Below are 25083 nucleotides of genomic sequence, written 5' to 3' on the forward strand. Positions count from 1 at the left end.
AACACCTAAAAAAAATACAATTACGTTTATTCTAAAATTAAAACTGCTTTTGTTTTATTAATAGTAATCAACCAGAAGACAAAGGGGGAAAAATTAGCATATAATGTATCAATGTATTCATATATGCTGGACACAATGAGCTCTAAATATATTATATATTATTAAACTTAGATATATTTTTTCATAATTATTAGGTATTTATATTATATTAAGGTCAATGACATTATACAACATTCTGAAACGTAGATTATAAAAGGCAGAAAATTTCGTAATAAACTTCAATATTTAAGGGGCAGATGTCGTAATTTTGTATAATAATATATCAAATAATTGTCCTGTCTCTATGGAAATGAATAGGTAGTAGATAATATTGAACTAATGGAAATGCACCTTGTATGTGGCTTTAACCCTTTAGTTTATTTCTATAGAGACTAAAATATGAAATATGTCAGATTATATACGGGGTAAGAGTTCATTCATTAATAATAGGAATATCAAGTTAAATAAGATTAATTTATAAATTTTAGTGCAATTTAGTGTGATTTTGTATTTTAGGAGGACCTACTGAATCCCGAATCCCTGAACCCTTAAATAAGAAAATAGGTTAATACAAACTCAAATATCATAATAATAAAACCTGACATAGTTAGTTCTTTATGAAACTTACTGTACTTAAAACTTAACTTACCTAAATATAGACGAAGTGAATTTATCTCTCCAGCTTAATTTTTTTCTTATGATTTATATTGACATGACTTGTTTGAACTTATTTGAATATTAAAAAAAAAAACATTAGAGTGATTACTTTTTGTTGTTTTGTAATGAAATAACTTTATTCCCTATTTGAGGTGAGAGGTTTAGTGGGTTGGGGTTTGGTATAGGTCTCGGATATGACCTATGTTATGTACTAAACTCCTAATTCACAAACAGATTCCCAAGAAAACTTCAAGACAGATAGGAGTTTTTTTTTTAAATCTCTGTCATTGTGAATTTGTAGAGTATATGTGTTTTAGGGTGTGTACAGTATGTCTCAGTTAGAAGATAATATTGCCTTGGGTTTTAAGGTGTTTGAATTACCCGCCATTGTCAAATCAGTGGAAAATTTATATTCCTTTTTTTACCTTGAAATAAACTTAATACTGTTAATTTTATAAATATTTCAAGTTTGTATTCATATTAATATTTATATAATATAGCAATTATAGAAAATTAACTCGTTATATACAATGTTACTTACTTTTAAAACACTTAATTGACGAGTTAGATTTTGAGAGTAACATTATTGGAATATCAGTAAGTGGTGTGAAAATGGCGACGAGCAGTGGAAGGTGTAGCGTTGAGCCACCACTTTTTGGCTCTCACAGTGGACAGGATCCCATTAAAGCCTTATATCCCATGGTAAATGAGGAGGAGACACCTCTTCCCAGATGTTGGAGTAGCAAAGACAAATACAGTTTCATTGGTTTATCGCAAAATAACCTTAGAGTTCACTACAAGGGTAAGTGACTGGAACTAGGATCTCTTTGTTGATATTAATATTTTCATTTATTGTGTCTCTTAATCCACGTACATTATTTATTATAGGGAGTGCAATGATGAAGGGGCTCTTATTAACCCTCCAGGTAGGTTAATGTAGTGGTTAAATGGTTAAATAAAGGTGATTTTAGGCAATAATTAAGGAGGTTGGATTTCTTTGTTTGTGTTTTGGGTGGATCAGCTGATTGCGTAGTGAAGAGATGATGGATGGGTCTCTACCTCATTCTACCTGTCTCTACCTCACTCTACCTCATTCTACCTGTCTCTACCTCATTCTACCTCACTCTACCTCCTATAATCTCACCACACCTTCCTATCTTTAAATATCTAAACCATACTACCTCATATATCTGAATTTATAACCACCTACAAATATGTGAAATGATGATTATCCTTTACATCCAATCTACGTTGTTCTACCTCACTATATACCCTTCACATCCTCTATCAGTTAATTTACGTAGTTATGGAGTGATAGTTTGATCTCTACCTCCATCTACCTCGCTGTTCTACCTCCTGTTACCTCACTACATATCTTCCCTGACCTCCAAAACAGCTTCTCTAACTTCCTTCAGAAATATGCGTAATATATTTTTCTTTGTTAAAATGATGGGGGAAAGAAGTTAGTCAAAATTATATAAACTTTGATAAATACTTTCTCATAATTACGTAAATATGTGATGAACTTTTAGTGTTTTTAAACCTTGAGTTGTGGTGTTGTGGCATTGAGTTATGGTGTTGTAGCCTTGAGTTATGGTGTAGCTTTGAGTTATTTTGTGGTAGCCTTGAGTTATGGTGGTGTAGCCTTGAGTTATGATGTTGTAGCGTTTAGTTATGGTGGTGTAGCCTTGAGTTATGGTGTTGTAGCCTTGAGTTATGATGTAGCTTTGAGTTATTTTGTGGTAGCCTTGAGTTATGGTGGTGTAGCCTTGAGTTATGGTGTTGTAGCCTTGAGTTATGGTGTAGCTTTGAGTTATTTTGTGGTAGCCTTGAGTTATGGTGGTGTAGCCTTGGTAGGTTATGGTTTTTACCCATGAGTTATGTTGTAGCTTTGAGGTTATTTTGTGGTAGCCTTGAGTTATGGTGGTGTGAGTTATGGTGTTTGTAGCCTTGAGTTATGATGTAGCTTTTGAGGTTATTTTGTGGTAGCCTTAGCAGGTTATGGTGGTGTAGCGGGTTATGGTGTTGTAGCCTTGGGTTATGGTGTAGCTTTGGAGTTATTTTGTGGTAGCAGGTTATGGTGGTGTAGCCTTGGGTTATGGTGGTGTAGCCTTGAGTTATGGTGTGAGTGGTAGCCTTGAGTTATGATGTAGGTGTAGCCTTGAGTTATGGTGTTGTAGCCTTGAGTTATGGTGTTGTAGCCTTGAGTTATGGTGTTGTAGCCTTGAGTTATGGTGTTGTAGCCTTGAGTTATGGTGTTGTAGCCTTGAGTTATGGTGTTGTAGCATTGAGTTATGGTGTTGTAGCATTGAGTTATGGTGTTGTAGTATTGAGTTATGGTGTTGTAGCATTGAGTTATGGTGTTGTAGTATTGAGTTATGGTGTTGTAGTCTTGAGTTATGGTGTTGTAGCATTGAGTTATGGTGTTGTAGCCTTGAGTTATGGTGTTGTAGCTTTGAGTTATGGTGTTGTAGTCTTGAGTTATGGTGTTGTAGCATTGAGTTATGGTGTTGTAGTCTTGAGTTATGGTGTTGTAGTCTTGAGTTATGGTGTTGTAGCATTGAGTTATGGTGTTGTAGCATTGGAGTTATGGTGTTGTAGCATTGGAGTTGGCGGTGTTGCAGCCTTGAGTTATGGCGTTGTAGCCTTGAGTTGTTGTTGTAGCCTTGAGTTGAGTTATGGTGTTGTAGCCTTGAGTTATGGTGTTGTAGCCTTGAGTTATGGTGTTGTAGCCTTGAGTTATGGTGTTGTAGCCTTGAGTTATGGTGTTGTAGCCTTGAGTTATGGTGTTGTAGCCTTGAGTTATGGTGTTGTAGCCTTGAGTTATGGTGTTGTAGCATTGAGTTATGGTGTTGTAGCATTGAGTTATGGTGTTGTAGTATTGAGTTATGGTGTTGTAGCATTGAGTTATGGTGTTGTAGTATTGAGTTATGGTGTTGTAGTCTTGAGTTATGGTGTTGTAGCATTGAGTTATGGTGTTGTAGCCTTGAGTTATGGTGTTGTAGCTTTGAGTTATGGTGTTGTAGTCTTGAGTTATGGTGTTGTAGCATTGAGTTATGGTGTTGTAGTCTTGAGTTATGGTGTTGTAGTCTTGAGTTATGGTGTTGTAGCATTGAGTTATGGTGTTGTTGCATTGAGTTATGGTGTTGTAGCCTTGAGTTATGGTTATTGTAGCATTGAGTTATGGTGTTGTAGCCTTGAGTTGGTGGTGTTGTAGCCTTGAGTTATGGTGTTGTAGCATTGAGTTATGGTATTGTAGCATGGAGTTATGGTGTTGTAGCCTTGAGTCATGTTGTAGCCTTGAGTTATGGTGTTGTAGAGTTGGTATGGTAGCCTTGAGTTATGGTGTTGTAGCCTTGAGTCATGTTGTAGCATTGAGTTATGGTATTGTAGCATGGAGTTATGGTGTTGTAGCCTTGAGTCATGTTGTAGCCTTGAGTTATGGTGTTGTAGTGTTGAGTTATGGTGTTGTAGTCTTGTGTTATGGTGTTGTAGCATTGAATTATGGTGTTGTAGCCTTGAGTTATGGTGTTGTAGCCTTGAGTTATGGTGTTGTAGCCTTGAGTTATGGTATTGTAGCCTTGAGTTATGGTGTTCCTGCTGTGAGTTATGGTGTTCCATCTTTTTTCATGTTACACTATTGTGATGGATGAGGTTAGTTTAGGTGAGGTTAGGTTGGGTTGGGTTGGGTTAGGTTGGGTTAGGTTAGGTTGGGTTAGGTTGGTATTAAGGTGGTTAATCTTTAAGTGAAATCATCTGGGGTGGAGATTCTTCAGGTGACTATAACAATTACTCCTGAAGGTGATGAAACTCTGCCTATGTTAATGATAAACTTACACGATGGTTAAAGGAAGTTCTTCACCAGCTCCATTAGGTGATTGAGGGTCAAGTTAAATGACTGGTAATATTGTTCGGTGTATTGTAATAGGAATTTCCATATGAAACTTTGCCAGAGTCTACAGATTGGCAATATAAGCAGCACGTTTACAGTATATCTTTTTAATTTTACCTTTATGCTCTTTGTCACTGATCAGCTCCAAGTGATCAGTCACATCTCTGTTAGGCACTGTTGGCACGTACTGGGCCTGCACCGGCTCCTGAATGTACCTGAACCTGCTCCAGTGTTGGTCAAGTCTGGTCTTGAAACAGCTCACACTCGGTGCCGTCACAACACTTTCTCTCCAAAAAAGTTTGCCCTTACAGTTTTCTGGACTTGTGGCTTCTTCAACCTTGAACTGTGACCCCTTGTGGGGTGGGCGTCTGCCAGCTCCAGGTATGGACACTCGACTGAGTAGTGCCCTCTGAGATGTTTATAAAGTTCAATTAGGTCACACCTTGCCCGCCTATAGTATAAGCTAGGCAGTTGCTTGTGCTCTAATCTCTCAGGGTAGCTGAGGGGCCATAGTGCAGGCACCAGTCTGGTGGCCCTCCTTTGGACATTTTCAATCAACTGAAAGTCTGGCTTATATCGGGGACCAGACGGGGTGACAGTACCCCAGATGGGGAAGCACCCCACTCTTGAAGATCATTACAAGGAACGGACCATCTAGATAATGACCTTTTTTATAAGACCTATTAGTTTGGTTGCTTGATTTACCTTCTCACAATGGTTTGTATCCTGCAGTGGTGGTCAGAACGTGTCAGTGGGCAGCATGGTGAAGTAGAAGGAAAGTGCTGGGTCTAGATGATTTGTTTTATATATTAAAAAAAAAAAAACTATTTTAGTGAAGGTCCCGTGAAAAAAAATCGTGGTAGCCACTAAATATTTATGTGTGGCCAGAGCAGCTAGATGATGGCTGCCTTCCTGCCATTATGGCACTACAGTTTAACACAATGGCAAGTGGCTGTTGACCTGTGTGCCTCTGATGCTTAGCCAAATAAAAATTGACATAATTGAACTCTTCATTATAGGAGGAATGAGCCACTCAGTGATGCTATTCTTGTTGTGGAGTGTACATGCTGGCAACAGTTCTTTTCTTAGTTTTTGCTGCTTATGGGCGACTCATGTGCTGCCACACCAAAATGATTGGTTTAATTTTGTTATATACTTCCCTGTCACGTTATCTACAGAGTAATCCTTTAATCCTAAAACAAAAATCATTGCCAACACCAGATTCCTTCTTTCAAACTCTCTCTCTTTTTTTTTTGCTTGTGCACTAGAACATGTATGTGTTGAGTGTGGTTTTCCCTCATCATGTCAACACTAACACACTGGAATTTTCTCACTCTTTACCCCTCCTCCCCCCTCCCACACACACACACAACATTCAGCTGTTTATGGTTTGTGGGGTGAGGACTTAGGTGGGTTGTAATGTGGTTTATGTGGTAGATCAGGTGGTAAGGAAATTTTAGGTGGATCATGTGAAGTTTTATCCCCTTCAGTTTATTCACCTGATGATGACAACACCGCGCTGCTACTTCAGAAGGTTAAGTTTTAGTGTTGGGGTGGTTGTTCTTCAGGTGACATAAGCTGGGGTGTCTAATCTTCACATGATCATAGTAGGTTCGCAGGTGTTAGGAAATGGGTATAAGATGGTGTATGTCATGGGAAGCAAAGCTCATTCACACTTATGAGGTGTTTGTATTTTAGAGCACCTGAAGATTAAACACCCCAAGTTTATTTTACCTGAAGATTAATTTCACTGATATTAACCTTATTTAATGTGTTTTTTAAACCTAACTTAACACCCAAGGTAACATCAGAGTGGTTAATCTTCAGGTGAAATAAGCTAGGGAGGTTAATCTTCAGGTGAAATAATCTAGGGAGGTTAATCTTCAGGTGAAATAATCTAGGGAGGTTAATCTTCAGGTGAAATAATCTTGGGAGATTAATCTTCAGGTGAAATAATCTAGGGAGGTTAATCTTCAGATGAAATAATCTAGGGAGGTTAATCTTCAGGTGAAATAATCTAGGGAGGTTAATCTTCAGGTGAAATACTCTAGGGAGGTTAATCTTCAGGTGAAATAATCTAGGGAGGTTAATCTTCAGGTGACATAAGCTAGGGAGGTTAATCTTCAGGTGAAATAAGCTATTAATCTTCAGGTGACATAAGGTAGAGGTTAATCTTCAGGTGACATAAGGTAGAGGGTTAATCTTCAGGTGACATAAGGTAGAGGGTTAATCTTCAGGTGACATAAGGTAGAGGGTTAATCTTCAGGTGACATAAGGTAGAGGGTTAATCTTCAGGTGACATAAGGTAGAGGGTTAATCTTCAGGTGACATAAGGTTAATCTTCAGGTGAGGGGGTTAATCTTCAGGTGACTAATCTTCAGGTGACATAAGGTAGAGGGTTAATCTTCAGGTGACATAAGGTAGAGGGTTAATCTTCAGGTGACATAAGGTAGAGGGTTAATCTTCAGGTGACATAAGGTAGAGGGTTAATCTTCAGGTGACATAAGGTAGAGGGTTAATCTTCAGGTGACATAAGGTAGAGGGCTAATCTTCAGGTGACATAAGGTAGAGGGTTAATCTTCAGGTGACATAAGGTAGAGGGCTAATCTTCAGGTACAATACAGTATAGTCTGGATTTACGCGGTTTTTGTTTACGCGTTTGGTCATTTACGCGGTGCCTTGCCAGAATGAAAATGTTTTAATTACGCGGTAAATTTGGTCATTTACGCTGCCACCAGCTGGAGGTCCAGACGCGCCGCGCCATTTTTTATTCACGCGGTCCATTCTTGACCATACGCGGGAAGCGGTGCGGGTATGGGTGCGCAGTATGTCGCTGTTGCGTTATCGCTGACGTCATATGACATTTGGTACTGTGATTGGGCCACTTATCCTTACCTCCCTCCGCCGCTAGCTGTGATTGGTCTAATGTTATATGACGTGACCTGGCACGGGAGAGAAGCTACTGACCTAGCCGCGTCAGTTTCATTCACCGCGTATACTTTTCTCTCTTGTGCCCACTAATCTGTTCAACAATGGCTTCCGCTGGACCCCCACCACCCCAGAAAAACCTTGCATTACCTGGATCCAGCCGCCCCAAGCCCAAGAAGATACGACGTGCCTTAAGTTACGAAGTTAAGTACAAAATCGTGCAAGAGTTGGAGAAAGGAACGAGACAAGTTGATTTGGCGCGCCAGCATGGCGTGAACGAATCTACGATCCAGACGATCAAGATGGATGCCGCCAAGATTAAAGAACACATGAGCATCACAAAGTCTGCAGGTGATTCAATGGTGAAGTATTGTCAGAATAAGGTGCTGCTCAAGACTGAGAACTTACTGGTAAGCTACTTAATTCGTCAGGCAAGACGGAACATGGCTGTGGACACACGGACAGTGCAGGACTACACTCGTGAACTGTACTCATCAGTGGCCCGCAAGACGGGAGTTGCAGAGCCCAAACCCTTCACTGCTTCCTCTGCAAGGGTTTAAGAAACGGAACAAGATTACCAACATTAACATTGTTGGTGAAGGAGCCAGTGCTAACCGTGCTGCCGCCATGGATTTTCCTCCATTCTTACGAGAAGTTATGGAGGAAGGACAGTACACCGACGACCAGGTGTTCAACATGGATGAATCTGGTCTGTTTTGGAAAAAACTACCTTCCAAGACCTTCGTTGTCAAGTCTGCCAGCAAGTGTCGTGGCTGGAAGTTGCAGAAGGAGCGCATCACCGTCCTGTTTACCACCAATGCCACCGGTACCTGTAAGCTCAAGTTGTCGGTGATCCACACAGCCCGCAAGCCGCACGCCTACAAGAACATGGACATGACCAAGCTAAATGTCCACTGGCTCATGTAAGGCGTGGATGTTCACTGCTCTGTCCCTCTCCTGGTTTGACAACTGTTTCGTTCCTGACTTGAAGAAATTGTGCGCGCAAAATAATGTGCCATTCAACATTTTGTTGCTGCTTGACAACGCACCAGGACACTCGCCCCTACTGTTGGATCGTCACCCCAGTGTAAAAGTAGTCTTCTTTCCTCCCAACACTACGTCGTTAATCCAGCCCATGGACCAGGAGTTGATATGCAACGTGAAGGCTGCATTCTCCGCAAAGAAGTTTAAGCTCCTGAATGACTGTACCAACACCAAGGATGAGTTGTGTAACCTTCTGAGTGGCACAGATAGCGAGAGCGACGACGACGAGGATCCAGAACAAGAGTTGGCGGAGCATGAAGTGCGAGTTAAACAGTTTTGGAAAATGTTTAACGTCAAGAAAGCTGTTGATTTCTTGGTGGAGGAATGGGGGGCAGCTGTCTGTGGCAACGATTCGTCACGCGTGGCGGCATGTGTTGCAAGGTATCCCAGGAGGGAGGCAGAGGCAATCTGTGGCTGGTGAGGTTCAGTCTGTTGCAGGGGCAGTGGACCTTGCAAGAGAAGCTGCACAGAGTGTTACAGCTGCAGGCTTCTTCGAGACCACCAACGACGACATCATGGAGGTAATCAGGGATCCTGAGGTGACTGCCGACGAGATGTTGGAAGACGATGACGTCAGTGAGGAGGCAGGTGGTGCAGCAGCAAGAGAACAGAAGTTAACTCATGGTGATGTAAAGGATGCCATCGAGTTTGCCGAGAAACTAAAGCTCACCCTTTCAAAAGACCATGTCAATCACCGGTATGAAGTCTTCAATAACCTTCTAGACCAAAGTATGGAGCAGTACATCCAGGTGTATCACGACCACATCAACACTAGCTGTGAGCGTAGCATCACCGACTTCTTCGCCCGCAACCCACCACAGCCAGCCCAAGCCAGTGATAGTGACAGTGATGGTGACTTTGAGGGGTTTGTCAGGGAGGCCCTGACATCTGTGGTGGATAGTGATAGTGATTCACCTGAGGGCCACTAATCTGCCCTCTGCCTCGGAACCAGCCCCCATCCTCGTACGCTTACCCATCTCTTCTACTAACGTAAGTGTTAAACCTTGATTTTCTTTTACCTGGTACAGTATATTATTCTCTTATTGATATTTCTCTTCTATATTATGTGTGTGTGCATACCATCATAAAATTAAGATACAGTACTATTTTTACTACACTGTACGTATTGTGTCGGAAAAAGTGGAGTTTGGGGGTCGGCCCAGTCTCTATTTCAATTAATTCCATATGTTCTGTTATTTCATTTACGCGTTTCTCGTTTTATGTGGACCTCCATGGGTTCAATTGACTGCGTAAATGCAGACTACAGTATACTGTAATCCAATTCTACTTACTAGTCGACCATTTCACTGTAACAATACCAATGACACAAACTGTACCTATATGACATCACCATTAGCTAGCAGACAGTGGCATAGGTGCAGTACTCTTATCATACTAATTATGGAGAGCTCAGGTCTTTCATTATTATTACTATAGTGAACTGAAGTGTTGGTGTAAGTAATTTTAGGTAATTACAAATATACTATAAGAATCTATTTTTGTTCCTGGTTTTGGCCATCTTTAAGTATATTGAGAAAAAAACAGGCTGAATAAATGATGGTCTTTGTAAAAATAAAGAGTTTCTGGATATGTAACAGAACCAGACTTTAAAAAAAAAGGTTAGGTTCTATACACACTCCTTGGCCTGTGTGTGGGTGGAGTTTATCAGAGCTGTCAGATAAATCAATATACAGAGTGCATGACAATCTTTGAAGGTAGTCATGCATGATGTTGTATGTACTGTAGCTCAACTTGCTTCCTGGTTACCTGTTGATAAGGTGTGTGACTTGAGTATAAAGAAAAGTATAGCTGTACTGTATAGCTAAGGTTCACGGCAATAGGTATTTTTTCTACTACCTGTACTATGATCTAGGATGGCTGGAAATCAAGACCCAAAAAAAACATGCCTGTCATTCTTCTTCATGTGAATCACTCCAGGCTAGACCAAGACAAATGGTGCTAGAGATGTATTTATTGTGCCATTATAATCCTCACATCTCCCTCTAAACTTGAAGGGCGTTTTTTGGCATTTTTCTTCACTTTGTTGCTCCTCTACTTTACTCCAACTAATGTGTATATGGTAACAGATGTGCTTTGTCATGGTGTCCTCCCGTCACAATAAGGCTCTAACTAAGATATCACTGGACTAATTCATTCCAGTACGTCCTAACTAACATATCACTGGACTAATTCATTCCAGTATGCCCTGACTAAGATATCACTGGACTAATTCATTCCAGTATGCCCTGACTAAGATATCACTGGACTAATTCATTCCAGTATGCCCTGACTAAGATATCACTGGACTAATTCATTCCAGTATGCCCTGACTAAGATATCACTGGACTAATTCATTCCAGTATGCCCTGACTAAGATATCACTGGACTAATTCATTCCAGTATGCCCTGACTAAGATATCACTGGACTAATTCATTCCAGTATGCCCTGATATCACTGGACTAATTCATTCAAGTATGCCCTAACTAAGATATCACTGGACTAATTCATTCCAGTATGCCCTGACTAAGATATCACTGGACTAATTCATTCCAGTATGCCCTGACTAAGATATCACTGGACTAATTCATTCCAGTATGCCCTAACTAAGATATCACTGGACTAATTCATTCCAGTACGTCCTAACTAAGATATCACTGGACTAATTCATTCCAGTATGCCCTGACTAAGATATCACTGGACTAATTCATTCCAGTACGTCCTAACTAAGATATCACTGGACTAATTCATTCCAGTATGCCCTGACTAAGATATCACGACTAATTCATTCCAGTATGCCCTGACTAAGATATCACGACTAATTCATTCCAATACCGGTATATAAAGTTGGCAGAAAAATATCAGGTTGAGGAATATTAACACCGCAGCAATATATCGAATGTTTGTTTAGTTTTGGAGTTTTGATAATATCTTTGTCACGTCTTCCAGTACAGTATATTTAGCTTAGGTGTGTCAAGTGTGGCTGCACATAAAAGCAAGGCCTTTTTGTACATTATATACATACATACATGCATACATACATACATACATACATACATACATACATACATACATACATACATACATATATACTGATTAGTTGAATCACCTGAAGAATATCCACCCCAGCTTATTTCACCTCAAGATTAAACCACCCTAATGTTAACCTAACCTGACCTGACCTGACCTGACCTGACCTGACCTAACCTAACCTAACCTAACCTAACCTGACCTGACCTGACCTGACCTGACCTAACCTAACCTAACCTAACCTAACTTACCCTCCCCCCCCCCAAATACTAGTGTTAGGGTGGTTAATCTTTAGGTGAAATAAGCTGGGGTGGATATTCTTCAGGTGATATGATTGGTCCGTTCAATGAGAAACTTAATTTTTTAAGAATGAAATGAAAGAGATTTTGATAGCTGATGAGATATTCAAATGAGGCAATTTGTTAATGTTACTTGTTAACTTATGTAGTCAAGACCATTTATTGACAGTGTTGAGAGATAGGTGTCAGTTAGTGGTTAGTGCAAAGTCCATTTTAGACCTTATGATTTATGTAATTTTTTATGACCCATATCTCATATATTTACCCTCATGAGTTTATGTGCTGGAGACTTAACCAGATCCTTGACATAAGCTGCTGGCACCAAGGCATTGATTAGTAAGGATCATCTGAAGATTAAACACCAAGCTTATTTCACCTGACAATTAAAAACGCCCTAATGCTACCTGGGGAGTAAGGTTAGGTTAGGTTAACTCTCTTGTTGTCTTGTGACTCAGATTGCGTCGCTAAGCGCTCCCATGCCGTTACGACCCCTCCCGTTCAGCCGTATCTCACACACTGACAACAGAACGGTGGACTGGCTCTATCAACCACCTGAGTTCCTCCCACTAACCTCATGGGCTGGCAGATGCATCTCTAAGGGTGCAATTCTGGGTCTGGATCACCCTACACAATGTTTATTAAATTGGAAAAACCGTTTGTTGCGTCTAAAGACTACGAGGGGGTGAGATTTCCAACCATGGCCAGGAGTACCAGAGGGTTAATGTTAGGGTGTTTAATACTCTGGTGAAGTAAGCTGGGGTGTGTAATACTCTGGTGAAGTAAGCTGGGGTGTGTAATCCTCTGGTGAAGTAAGCTGGGGTGTGTAATACTCTGGTGAAGTAAGCTGGGGTGTGTAATCCTCTGGTGAAGTAAGCTGGGGTGTGTAATACTCTGGTGAAGTAAGCTGGGGTGTGTAATACTCTGGTGAAGTAAGCTGGGGTGTGTAATCCTTAGGTGACTCATAAGTTATGCCTTCCCATCACAACCAAGTCCCCCTGGGGATCTGTAGAAGTGAGTCACAACACATCAGCCATGTACACACCTCACCCTTCTGCTGGATTGGCTGTATCGGAAGTCCATGGATCAATCCATTCAATTCCAGCCTCTGTTCTCAGATGCCTCCCGGCTTAATGTGTCTCCTAGGGGGACCAGATGGAGTACTGTAGATGCATCTTGCTTCACACTGTTAACTTTTCGACTGTGAATTTTTTAGAGTAGTTAATATACCTGTAATAAATCTGGTTTAATGAATGAGGGTTTAGTGTTTCCATTAATGAGGGAGAGAAGTTGGGAAAGAGTACAGTACAGTATGTTGTTCCTGCCTCTCAGCCATGTGTGACTACTACTGTAAGTCAGGTTTTCAGAGGGACAAGGTAAAGGAAAGGTGTGTTGTCTGGGAGGGAGTCAGCATAGATGGCACCAATGGTAAGTCCTCTTGGGTTAGGTTAGGTTAGCATCATTAATTAGATTTTGTTTGGGTTAGTTCAGTGCTTATGACTGTTTTCATTATATATTAAGTGGATCACCTAAAGATTAACCACCCTAACCTAACCCCCCCCCCGCCCCCGCCCCCCCAAAAAAAATAAAATAATAAGAAAATAATAATAATAATAATAATAAGATAGTTAATCCTTAGATGAAATAAGCTGGGATGGAGATAATTGATGTGGTCCCATTAACTCAGCACCTGTTATTGAGGGCCCCCACTTAACCAGCAGTGGGGTGGTAACTACACTTAACTAACCGCCAGATTATCGTTACAGGACACGGGAAGAATCACAAGGATGCAGCAAGTGTCCGCGCCACAAATCCTATTCCGGCCGCCTGTGGTCTGTACTACTATGAGGTCAAAATCGTCAGTAAAGGCAGAGATGGGTGAGTGTGCGTGTGTGTGTGCGTGTGTGCGTGTGCGTGTGTGTGTGTGCGCGTGCGTGCGTGTGTGCGTGTGTGTGTGTAAGTTTTTTAATCTCCAAATTCAAAGATCATGTGTATTATTATCATTATATCATCCAAAATATAGCATTAACCACTTCACTAATGTAGGTCTACACCATACAGTAATAGGAGAGGAATAACTGAAGATAAAAGACACACAGATAGACTCAGACAGACAGATAGACACTCAGACAGACAGATAGACACTCAGACAGACAGACAGGAAATGTTTGTAAAATAGATGTTTAGTGAGTTATTTGTCTCACCATGAAAATATAGTTTAGTCTTCAGTGAAAAAAAAATTAATACTGTATTTATGTCTTTTTGTGTGTGTTTTGTATTTTCTCCTGTGACAGTTATATGGGCATAGGTCTTTCATCACAAGGTGTCAATATGAACCGGTTACCAGGCTGGGACAAGAATTCCTTCGGCTATCACGGCGACGATGGCCATTCTTTTTGTTCGTCGGGCAGCGGACACCCCTACGGCCCTACCTTCACCACAGGTTTGTTGAGTTTAATCTTTGACAGTACAGTACAGTAGCCCCCTCTGAAGAACTGAAATTTAGACGATTTCTAGCTTGCAGCTCATATCAGGAACATCATTTAATTATTCCTGCGTGGTGGTGGGAGTTACCGGTAGCATTTTGACACCTCATTCGTGTATTTGTATATTAATTATGGTTCATTTGGAGGCCACCGTGGAAAGCTTGGGAGGACTTTGAGAAGCAACAAAGAGTTTGAGCTGTGTTTATTATACCCTGAAATGTATTTTAAAATAGGTAGATATTCACTGGATTTTTTCTAGTGAGTTATATTTTCCTGTTGTTTTCTGTGTTTCAGGCGATGTAATTGGCTGTGGTATCAACCTTATCGACAATGTTTGTTTCTACACCAAAAATGGCCATTACCTTGGTGTAGCATTTACAGATTTACCGGTGAGCGTTGACGTTACTTGTCCTTTTATAATAGAGTAATTCCTGTAGAAGAAGTTGTGTTAAGATGGGAATAAAGAATTTGCTGTTTGTATAAGTCAGTCTTCAAATTACTCTTATACTGTATTGAATTACATAAACCACTGAAATATTTTTCTTCAACCTTAGCATAAGGTTTGGGTATAATGGTAATTATAATAATAATTAATTCAGTAGAATCATCACTGCCATCACCTATGATAGTGTCATGTTCCTTTCGTCCTTTTTTGTGCAAATGGAAAATGTGGGATGAAGAAATCCTTAGCACCCAATTAAGGGTTAGGATTGTGTGATGGCTTGTTTCTTATTTGCAGTAACACACTCTCTTTCTCCTGTTACAGTCACAGTTATATCCAACTGTTGGGTTACAAACTCCTGGTGAAGTAGTAGATGCCAACTTTGGTCAAGCGCCTTTTGTTTTTGATATTGGAGAGATGATGCGAGAGTTACAGTGCCGTGTGCGGACGACCATCCAGAACTTCCCCGTCCCGGACACTTATGGACAGTGGCAGACTATGCTCCACAGGTGAGGGGAGTTACTGGTGATTAACATAAATATACCTGTTGAAAAATGGTTGTCTTACAGCTTGGTCTAGAGGTCCTTACCTGAAGCATAAATTATTGTGTCATCTTGTGTTTTGTGAATACTATTCATGAGTCTGTATCATAAGACAAAGTCCAAAATAACAAACTCACAACCTTAACATAATATGAATGTTGTTTTTCCAGAATGGTGTCCACCTACCTAGTTCATCATGGTTATTGTTCCACAGCTGAAGCCTTCGCCAGATCCACTAGTCAAGACTTTGATGAGGAACTGACCTCAATAAAAAATAGACAAAGTAGGTGTTGTTATGTCTCACTGGTATATACCGTACAAAGAAATATCTCGTACCTTGCCTCTTAATGTCCTCCCATGACGATTCATTCTGTCATTTCTCATCTCATTTTTACAGTGTGTAGTGATGGTGATAGGACCATACACTGTTTATTAGAGGCTCTTGTTTTCTAGTTCACAGTTGGTCTAATTGAGAGAAGTCCAACCATTGTATCCTCCTAGACTGACCACCACCATCATCAACTCAACCACCTTCCCCCCCACCATCATCAACTCAACCACCTTCCCCCACCATCATCAACTCAACCACCTTCCCCCCATCATCATCATCAACTCAACCACCTTCCCCCACCATCATCAACTCAACCACCTTCCCCCCTCAACCATCCTTCCCCACCATTATCAACTCAACCACCTTCCCCCACCATCATCAACCACCTTCCCCCCATCAACTCAACCACCTTCCTCCAACCATCATCAACTCAACCACCTTCCCCCATCATCAACTCAACCACCTTCCCCCACCATCATCAACTCAACCACCTTCCCCACCATCATCAACTCAACCACCTTCCCCACCATCATCAACTCAACCACCTTCCCCCCCACCATCATCAACTCAACCACCTTCCCCCCCACCATCACTTAACATCTTATCACCAAGAGTAAAGTGGTGGTAAAACACTTCCCTGTGTCCTCTGTGTAATGGCTGCCACTACATATAGGACAAGGTTGTATATATTTTCTCTATGGTAAACAGGAACTGATGTTTGAGGGTAAATGTGTTTTTTTTTTTTTCTTTGCAGAGATCCAGAAGCTAGTGTTGGGAGGCCGTATGGGTGAGGCCATAGAAACAGTGCAACAGCTGTATCCTGGTTTACTGGAGAATAATCACAACTTACTTTTTATGTTGAAGGTCAGTGTCTTGAGCTGTGTTTTCCTTACTGGTCATAAACTTTCTCTCGGCAAAAGACAAAATTAAAGATTATTTGGACATCATCTGGTACCTGAACTCAATACTGTACTGTATGATACATTTCTCTGTCTGTTCAGTGGAGTGTGTTGTAGTGTGTTATTGGCCATCGCTGTTAAAAGTTGGTTAAGTTTAGGTTGTAGCCGAATTTCAAACCCTATATCTGTGTGTGACGCTACATCAAATAGACCAACATCAGGCCTACCAGAGTGGCTCCTTCCATGTGAGAGGGAGGTGTTACTCTGACTGGGCTGTTATGTTCAAGTCTTGTAGGAAAGAAAGGAGAATGGAAACTACGGATAAAATTTTTCCCATCAACCGTCCTATCATTGTATTTGCATGGACGAGGAGAAACGGTGAAGTTAACAGGGCATAAACGAACGTCTTCTGTTTCAGGTGCGGCAGTTTATAGAAATGGTAAATGGTACGGACACCGAAGTTCGAGGAGTTTCAAGGTCTCCATCTCGACCGCCCACACACGAGTCCTCTCCCTCACCTCCCTGTTGGTCCAATGGTAGGACAACAGATCCAGTGCCTGGTGAGTGAGTCAGTACTGTCTACATACCTCTTAGTGTGGGAGTTAAGAGAAGTGAAAGAGTTAACAAGAGTGTGGTTGTCTTTTTAATCAATTGTGGATATTTTAAAATACTACTGGACAGTTCAGGGTCACTGTCTGTAGCGTATAGGTTGGTAGTACATAAGTCTGCTACTGGATATTTGTTTTAAAAGTTTAAATCTTAGTTTATTAATGAAGGAAATCCTCCCTACATCTCTTGGTAATTGTTTATGTAATGTACTTACATGGGATGATTATGATGACTGGTGTTTGTTTGGTATGTACAGGCACATCGTCCACTCCCCCATCATCCTCCACCACCTCCACACCCGTCATCCAGCAGCACACATCAGTCATCCAGTCCACCAAGAACGTCATAGGCAGTGGACCAACTTCAGCCTCGCCCGTCACCACCGAGGAGCTCAATCAGCGCAACGCTCAGGATATCCGCGCCACAAGCCCGCCCAGTGCTACAAACGGCACCACTCCTGTTATTCATCCTCCCGCACCTTCCGGTTCCTCGTCGTCTTCGTCATCGTCATCGTCATCCAATTCGTCGTCAAATATGCACGACAGCGACACAGAGATGGAATGTATGGAACCAAATAGTCACCATTTACAAGAGACTAATAACAGCCTTGGAGACACCAGTCATAGTAATGGCTTCTCCAATGGGTTTTCCAAAGACGTTGACATACAGGATGAGAATGAGGAAGCAATGGGTAAGTAGCACTGAGGAATTATTACATACTATTAGATTTTCTTTAAGGTAATGAGAATTTTTTACCCCATGTTATGTGTTTTTTCTCATTTAACCCTTGATATAATATTGCCCATAGATGTGTGTGTGTGTCTCTCTCTCTCTCTCTCTCTCTTTTGGGCCCATAGTTTGTATATTTCAGGTATGGAGATCAGTCTGTTAGGTCAAGACATCATCTGAAGTTTGTGTGAACCTACTTGTGTATACTCTTGTGGTGATTCTCTCTCTCTCATATTTTTCACATTAGTCCTGCACCGTCCATCTCTGTCATTTACCGTCTTCAAGGTTTATTTAATTATTTATCCCTTGAGCCACCTTATATAGAAGTAAGATGGTTGTTTAGTATTTTTATTATTATTGTTTTTCTTTTCTTTTAATACCAAATGCACCAGTTCTTCATTTTCCCAATGTAGTCTTTACAGCTTACAATCATTCCATTTCAATATTGTATTCATGATGGTTTGTGTCTAAGATGAAGGATATAAATTTGTGTACATGTAGGTAACACATATGTGTATGTGAGAGTCTGATTGATAGTCACTAGGATAAGTAATTACCAAAAGTGATGATGATGATGAGCATATATAAAGGTACTACTGTGTTCATCTGAGCTAAATTATTTGTGCTCACATTGTTATTTATTTTTAGGCAGTTAGTAATAGTGTTGACATTAATCTGGAGTGTCAGGTTTACTAAATAATCCCTGACAGAAGTGGAGAACAGTCTGGGCAGCAGAAAAATGTGTGGTGGCAACCCAGCAGCGATAGAACGCATGTTGGCCTTTGGGAGAGAAGTGCAACACATGAGCCAGGTCCTACGGAGGGAGTTAGGCAAGAATGATCACAACAAGAAAATGCTTCAAGTAAGTTGAAGTTATTATATGACTTTTGTACAGACAACAATTAATGAAATATTCATCATCTAATTACCAGCAGTAGGTTGACCATGACTGTTGTCTTACATCTGTCTCATGGTTGGATGAGTACAGTACCTGTACCCCTCTAACTTACCCAACACAAGATCAAGCCAGATTAACCATAAGGCTGTAGCCCTCGAGTTTAGGCCACAATTTGTGTTTCTTGAACTTAAGTCTTTGTCACAACTTAACAAGTTGGATGAATGAATATTTCAATTTGTTTGAAGATTTAATTAATTATGTACAATATATACATAATATACATAAGTACATATACAGTACAATATAGTTCCTTCCCTCTTATCAGCCTTATGCTAGGATTCCATTCATGTGTTAGTGCCAAAAATGAATTTTACAATGAATTTTACATGGTTGTTTCCTTTGGTACTGTGGCATTTGCATTGTATTTGCAGTACATGCCAATCGCTCCCTGTAGTAATTGAAAAAGCAAACACACTGCAAAAGCGTGAATGGAATCCTACCTTAGGCCCCTCACAACCTTAATTTGGGCCTGGTTGCATGTCAGTAATTGTAGACTTGTGTATACAGCAGCTCACTAGGCAGTACAATGTGATAAACTGTAATGTAAAAGACCTTAAAGTGTATCATAGGAATGTTATCATGTGTACTGTACCTCTTGAAGAAAATCTACCACTTGAATATTTTTAGCACTGATTATAATAAGGAAAATTGTGTTTCAGGGATTAATCTATTACATTCAATGACAATAACACATTGATAGGCATTGCATTTATTAACTGCTTCAGTACTCAGGTTTATGGTGACAAACACTGATATTAACATTTTGTATGAGAGGAGAATAAATCTGGTTTGGCAGCTGGAAAGAAAGGATGACTAATTGAGAGGAAAGTAGTGTACTGTACTGTATATTGCTCATGACTTCACCCACCATACACTACACAGTATCAGGGAAGGGCCAGCAAGAATGAAATAAAAATTGATGAGAAATTAAAAATACAAATATTGGAGTTTGGAGTCTATCTGTTATTATTCTGGGATTATTTCAGGACGCTTTCAGCCTACTAGCATATAACGATCCATGGAATAGTCCTGTCGGGTGGCAGTTGGATCCTCTACAGCGGGAACCTGTTTGTCAGTCTTTAAATTCTGCAATATTAGGTAAGTTTTTGGTAAATATGAAGAACTGTAAAGGGGAGTCTGTGGGGATATGTGGTTATGTGTCATGGCATCATTACTTATTTTTGATGATCTATGGTGAAGTGACTGAGATAAACCAAATGACTACATATACTGTATTCTGGGGCCTTATGGAAGGGGAACACCATTTCAGAACACATTGGGTACAGCAAGTAGAGTGAACAAATGACAGCAAATGAAGGGAGATTCTGTATATTTTCTTAAATATTAACACTGAAGGACTTCTTTAAGAAATCCATAGGAAAAGTAACACTACAGTAATTATGGTTGACTGACGTACATTGTGAGACCTCACGTGGAATACGCGGTTCAGTTCTGGTCACTGCATTACAGAATTGATATAGAATCCTTAGAAAGAATTCAGAGGAGAATGCCAAGACTAATCCCGGGCATTAGGAACCTTGAGTACAGAGACAGGTTAAAGCATCTTAATTTGCACTCCCTCAAGAGACGTAGAGTGAGGGGCGATATGATTGAGGTGTATAAATGGAAGGCAGGGCTACACAAAGGGGACATTACAAAGGTACTCAAACTATCCAACCAGGAGCGAACTCGTAACAATGGTTTTAAATTAGACAAATTTAGATTTAGGCGCGAGATAGGTAAACACTGGTTTGGAAATAGAGTAGTGGACAAGTGGAACAAGTTACCAAACACCATCATTAACTCGAATATGCTAGATAGCTTCAAACATAGGTTGGATGGATATATGAGCGATAGTGGTTGGGTGTAAATGGGACTGCCCAGTATGGGCCAATAGGCCCGCTGCAATTTTCTCCATTCTTATGTTGTTATGCGTTGCCACGGTTATTTAAATACACACCAGCATGCATAAAGTGGTGAAAATGTTCTTGGCCAGATGTGGTGTCTGCTGATTATTGACTGAAGAGCCTGTAAGTTAAGCACAATGTTACACGAGGACACAGGGATTGTAGAAGCACTGGGCAGGAGTTACTAATTTGGGTTCAGAAGTTTGGAAGAGTATCTATAGAGAACGTGAATGTAATTTATTTAAAAAAAGGCCTCTAAAATTCAAAAGGTGAAATGTAATATAAAATACTTTCATATAAACTGAAGATGGAAAGATTTGCAAGCTTTAACTTTCAATTAGTTCTTTCATTCTTAATACTTTTGGTTTCACTTTTAGAAGTCAATTAAGAGGGTTGGACTTACAAGCTGGGACCTTTATTTGCTAAGAAGTATTTCCATTCTCAGTACTGTACATATAGACTCAGCCATGAGTAGTGTGTCTGTTAATGCCTGTTTGAAGATTTTATGGAGATGACTTAGGCTGTGTACAGTACAATGGTCTTTTTATAAGGAGTTTTAAGGGAGAATTGCTTCATCTAGTGTTTCTTTAATTCAGGGTTTGCCCTATATTGTTTATTTTACCTTTACCTTGCATAAGAGGTTTTGTACTCTGTTTTGATTGAGTACCTTAACTTTCAGAGTCTCACCAGCTGCCAAGAAGACCCCCACTAGAGATCTGTGTGGCACACACGAAGCAGCTGATCAATTTGATGTCTCGTTCGGGTCTTGGGTCGTGTGCCTTCGCCAGCGTAGATTCTATACTGGGCAGCCAACAGTGACACTCCCTTAGTGGGCCCTTTACTACTCTCTCAGGGGCCATCAAGCCACTTATCTCATGTTTTGGACCGAATTCCACAACATTGTTTGCAATCTGCTTGGCAAAGTCCAAATCACAAGCAGTCAGTGATCTTTTTGAGGGACGTACCCAATCAAATTACTGATAAAAATAGCTCAAGTGCATCTTTTATAAGTTGAGCTCAATCGACACCTTGGAATTCGGGACCTTTTCTCTTGCTCTGGCGTCAGGGAAATGCTTCATTAACCTCAAACGACTCTGGAAGAGATAATGTCTTCTGTGAGACGCTCAAGGTTTATTGTACATACATTCACTTGTTCCCTTTAACTGTGGCCCACCACCACGCTCTCTCTGTGATGAGGAATGCTGCTATGAGCATGAAAACTTTTTCTATGAGGTCGATGAGGTGTAATGACCCTTAATGGAAAACCGAAGCTGCAGTTACCGGTCATATTACCGTTAACTTAAAGTAACATTTGCTGTATTTTTATTGTGGGAGTGTGAATCATTTCCTTGACAAAGGAAGCGATAGATGTAGATCTCTAAATCAGAAAGTGGAATGTTGACTTTATTTTTACAATTTTTCACTTTAATTTATTCCACACATTTGTGATGATGCCATTGTGTGATGTACAGTCTTGGTTATTGTTCATATTTAGTTACAAGCAAGTGATTCTAGTTGAATATGTGCATCATGGTTATGCCTTTACTAAGTTCTCATATTTATTGTATTTCCTTTTTGCAGAATTTTATTTTATATGGAAAGCAACTATGGAACAGTCTTGAGTTTTATCATGACATTGAAAATAACATTGGAAACTGTCAGGCTTAAGCATCAAGGCATCAGGTGGACTGTGTGGGCAGCTTGAGGTCACTTTCACATTAAATCAGCTGATAAAGGATTGGTGTTATTAGGGAAAAAAACGTTATTTCTATTGCATATGAAGAGTTGTGAAGCATTGCATGGATAATGGATTACAGTAATTCGATTCGGATCAGCGGACAAAATTCAATTAAAGAGAACTGTATTGTTTTAGAGTTGTGGGTAGATGTTGTCTCGGCCAGATGTTCGACGACCCGTGCGAACCTGAAAGTTCTCTCGTTGGGTCCTGATCGCGAGTTACATTATAGTTTCATTGTCATCGGTGTTGCAATACAAGATCTCCAGATACTGTACATGCTTACATCCATGCGTCTCATCAGGAGCTTAATGTTGGAATTTCTCTCATTTTAGTTATTTTAAAGTGTCAATTAAACTACACAAATAATCACATACAATTTAGGGCAATAATATATGGATTTCCCCCTCCCCAAAATTTTTAGCAAGGACAAGACTCAGGGTATAAATAATTAAAGAATTACCGGTGTCCATACTGCAGTACAGTTAGTGGGGTTTAATATTGGGTACAATGTTCCCTTTACTGGGAGGTGTGTTCATGTGCTGTTCTGGGTCCTTCACTTCTTCATTATGGTTACATACTTCTCTGTGTTTATTCTTAAAGGAAGATAATCCTTTCTGCCTGGTAAGACATGAAACCGGATTCAATTGGGGAATGATGGTCATTTTTAGTCTACATTTATGCCTCCAAAATCATAATTTCTTCTTGAGGAAAATATGGGATTGTAATATTAAGAGATGGTTTGAGCAGTTACTAGATATTGTATATGTTCACAAATTTACCTTCAGGCTTCTGTAGAGTTTTAATCATGTACTGTACAGTAGTTGGTTTTTATTTTGGTCGTAAGTGAAGGTTTTGTTGTGCTGTGGTGCCACTCACTCAAAATGAAAAACTTTTTATCACATTGTTGCTCTTCTTGTTTAAATTGTTTGGAGTAAAATCAGTTTTGGATAAAATATCTTTAAATAACATTTTCGTCTCCAGAAGGTGCTCATAACTTTTTATTTACCAATCAGTACAACCTCATTCTTCTGCGAGTACAAGTTGAACGATCTTCAAGAGACGAGAATCATAGGACTGGACAGTTTCAAGGTATAAAATACTTAATATTGCTTCTCAGTTGAGTCACAAGTAGAGTGAGCTGGAATGTTTGTCTGTGTGGGAAAGAGAATGGTAGAGGAGAATAATATATTTAGAAAGTTATTCCGAGGATATAGTGCGAGTCGTCCTGAGAGAAACCCTGTACGTGCTTATTCCTGTCGTCGTGAGTGTGATTGATGGTCGAAAGGTTCGGGAAGAGTTTGTTATTTACTGCAGAAAGTTACTAGTTTATGTTGTGGTGTATGACTGGAGGACTAAACTTGACGAGCTGAAGCTGTTTTAAGAAGAAAGAGGAGAATGCATTATATTATGACACCATTATTGTTACCCCTTTAAGTTTTCTTCCCTGTGAATCACCTGCTTTATTTAGACTTTTCCTTGAGTTCTTAAAAAGCTAAAAATCTTCTTAATTATTATCCGTTATGACTGACTATTGAGCAAATAACACAGACAGATATTCAGTTTTAATAGCAACTGTACCTAAAAATCTATATATAGATGAACTCATTAAAAATACTATTGTAATGTTAATGCATTTTGCAGTGTTGCAGATTCATAGTCTTTGATAAATAAATTATGTAATAGCAAAGGATTAACTTAAATACATGATATTGAAAACCTTTTATTGTTTATGTAACCCCAATGAAAATCGCGATAGATTTGTGAAATAAATCGAGTTAACACAGTAACGAGTTAGACCATACAGGTGGGTTAGGAAAGTCTCAGAACACAGGATTTATAAACATGTTTTCAATCTGTATTTAAAATAGTAAAAAATTGATCTTAAACTTTAAAAACACAATGTAACTGTATACTAGACCTTGCTTGACACATCAAAAAATAAATAAAAAATGAATACTATGCATTATCGCGATTTTCTTTGGCACTTTGGTTTCGAGCGTTAGCTGCATGGATTGGCACCAAGAGGTTTGATATTTTAATTTTTGACTCTTGACTTTTTGGTTCACTTTTGACAAAACATTTATTCTTTTCCATTACTTTTTTCTTTTTCTTTCTGCCTTTGCAACCTCCTCACTTCAGCACAGACAGGTCAGAATCGTAGCGACATTCTTACTATTGATTCTGATCACCTGTCACTGTGCTGTGTTGTGAGACATCTTGTATGAGGTGAAAGAAAACGATTATGGCAAGTTCAGCAAAATATTAAACATCCTAAATTTAAGAAAACGATCAGTATAATAGAATTGTCAATGAGAACCGATCGCCAATTAAAATGACCAGTTCGTTTATGATCAGTTTTTTCTATAGAGTACATTGTAAAAACCAGGTAAACATTATTTAAGGTGTTATGTCCTGTATCACAAAATAAATGTGGCACTTGTATATCACACCGAACAACGCGTCAATGCCACGGCTCTTCTCTATGGTAAACTAATAGTTGCCCTGAAGATAACATCCTTTTTACCACCCCAGCTTAGCTCAAATACCTGTTGTCTCTA

At 39.8% G+C, this 25083-nt stretch overlaps 1 protein-coding gene across 1 annotated transcript; it reads left to right on the forward strand.

Moving 5' to 3' along the window:
* Window positions 1-1307: 1307 nt before the first annotated feature.
* Window positions 1308-24243, forward strand: LOC121874007 (ran-binding protein 9-like). Its single transcript, XM_042377887.1, has 12 exons — window positions 1308-1498; window positions 13651-13762; window positions 14179-14327; window positions 14665-14759; window positions 15137-15321; window positions 15525-15637; window positions 16440-16549; window positions 17003-17144; window positions 17450-17884; window positions 18633-18784; window positions 19867-19978; window positions 21467-24243. The coding sequence occupies exons 1-12, from the start codon at window positions 1309-1311 to the stop codon at window positions 21604-21606; spliced, it is 1935 nt and encodes a 644-aa protein (XP_042233821.1). The 5' UTR covers window position 1308; the 3' UTR covers window positions 21607-24243.
* Window positions 24244-25083: the final 840 nt, after the last annotated feature.

This window comes from Homarus americanus, unplaced genomic scaffold (assembly GCF_018991925.1).
Source record: "Homarus americanus isolate GMGI-L3 unplaced genomic scaffold, GMGI_Hamer_2.0 scaffold55640, whole genome shotgun sequence".
Classification (NCBI taxonomy): Eukaryota; Metazoa; Arthropoda; class Malacostraca; order Decapoda; family Nephropidae; genus Homarus; species Homarus americanus.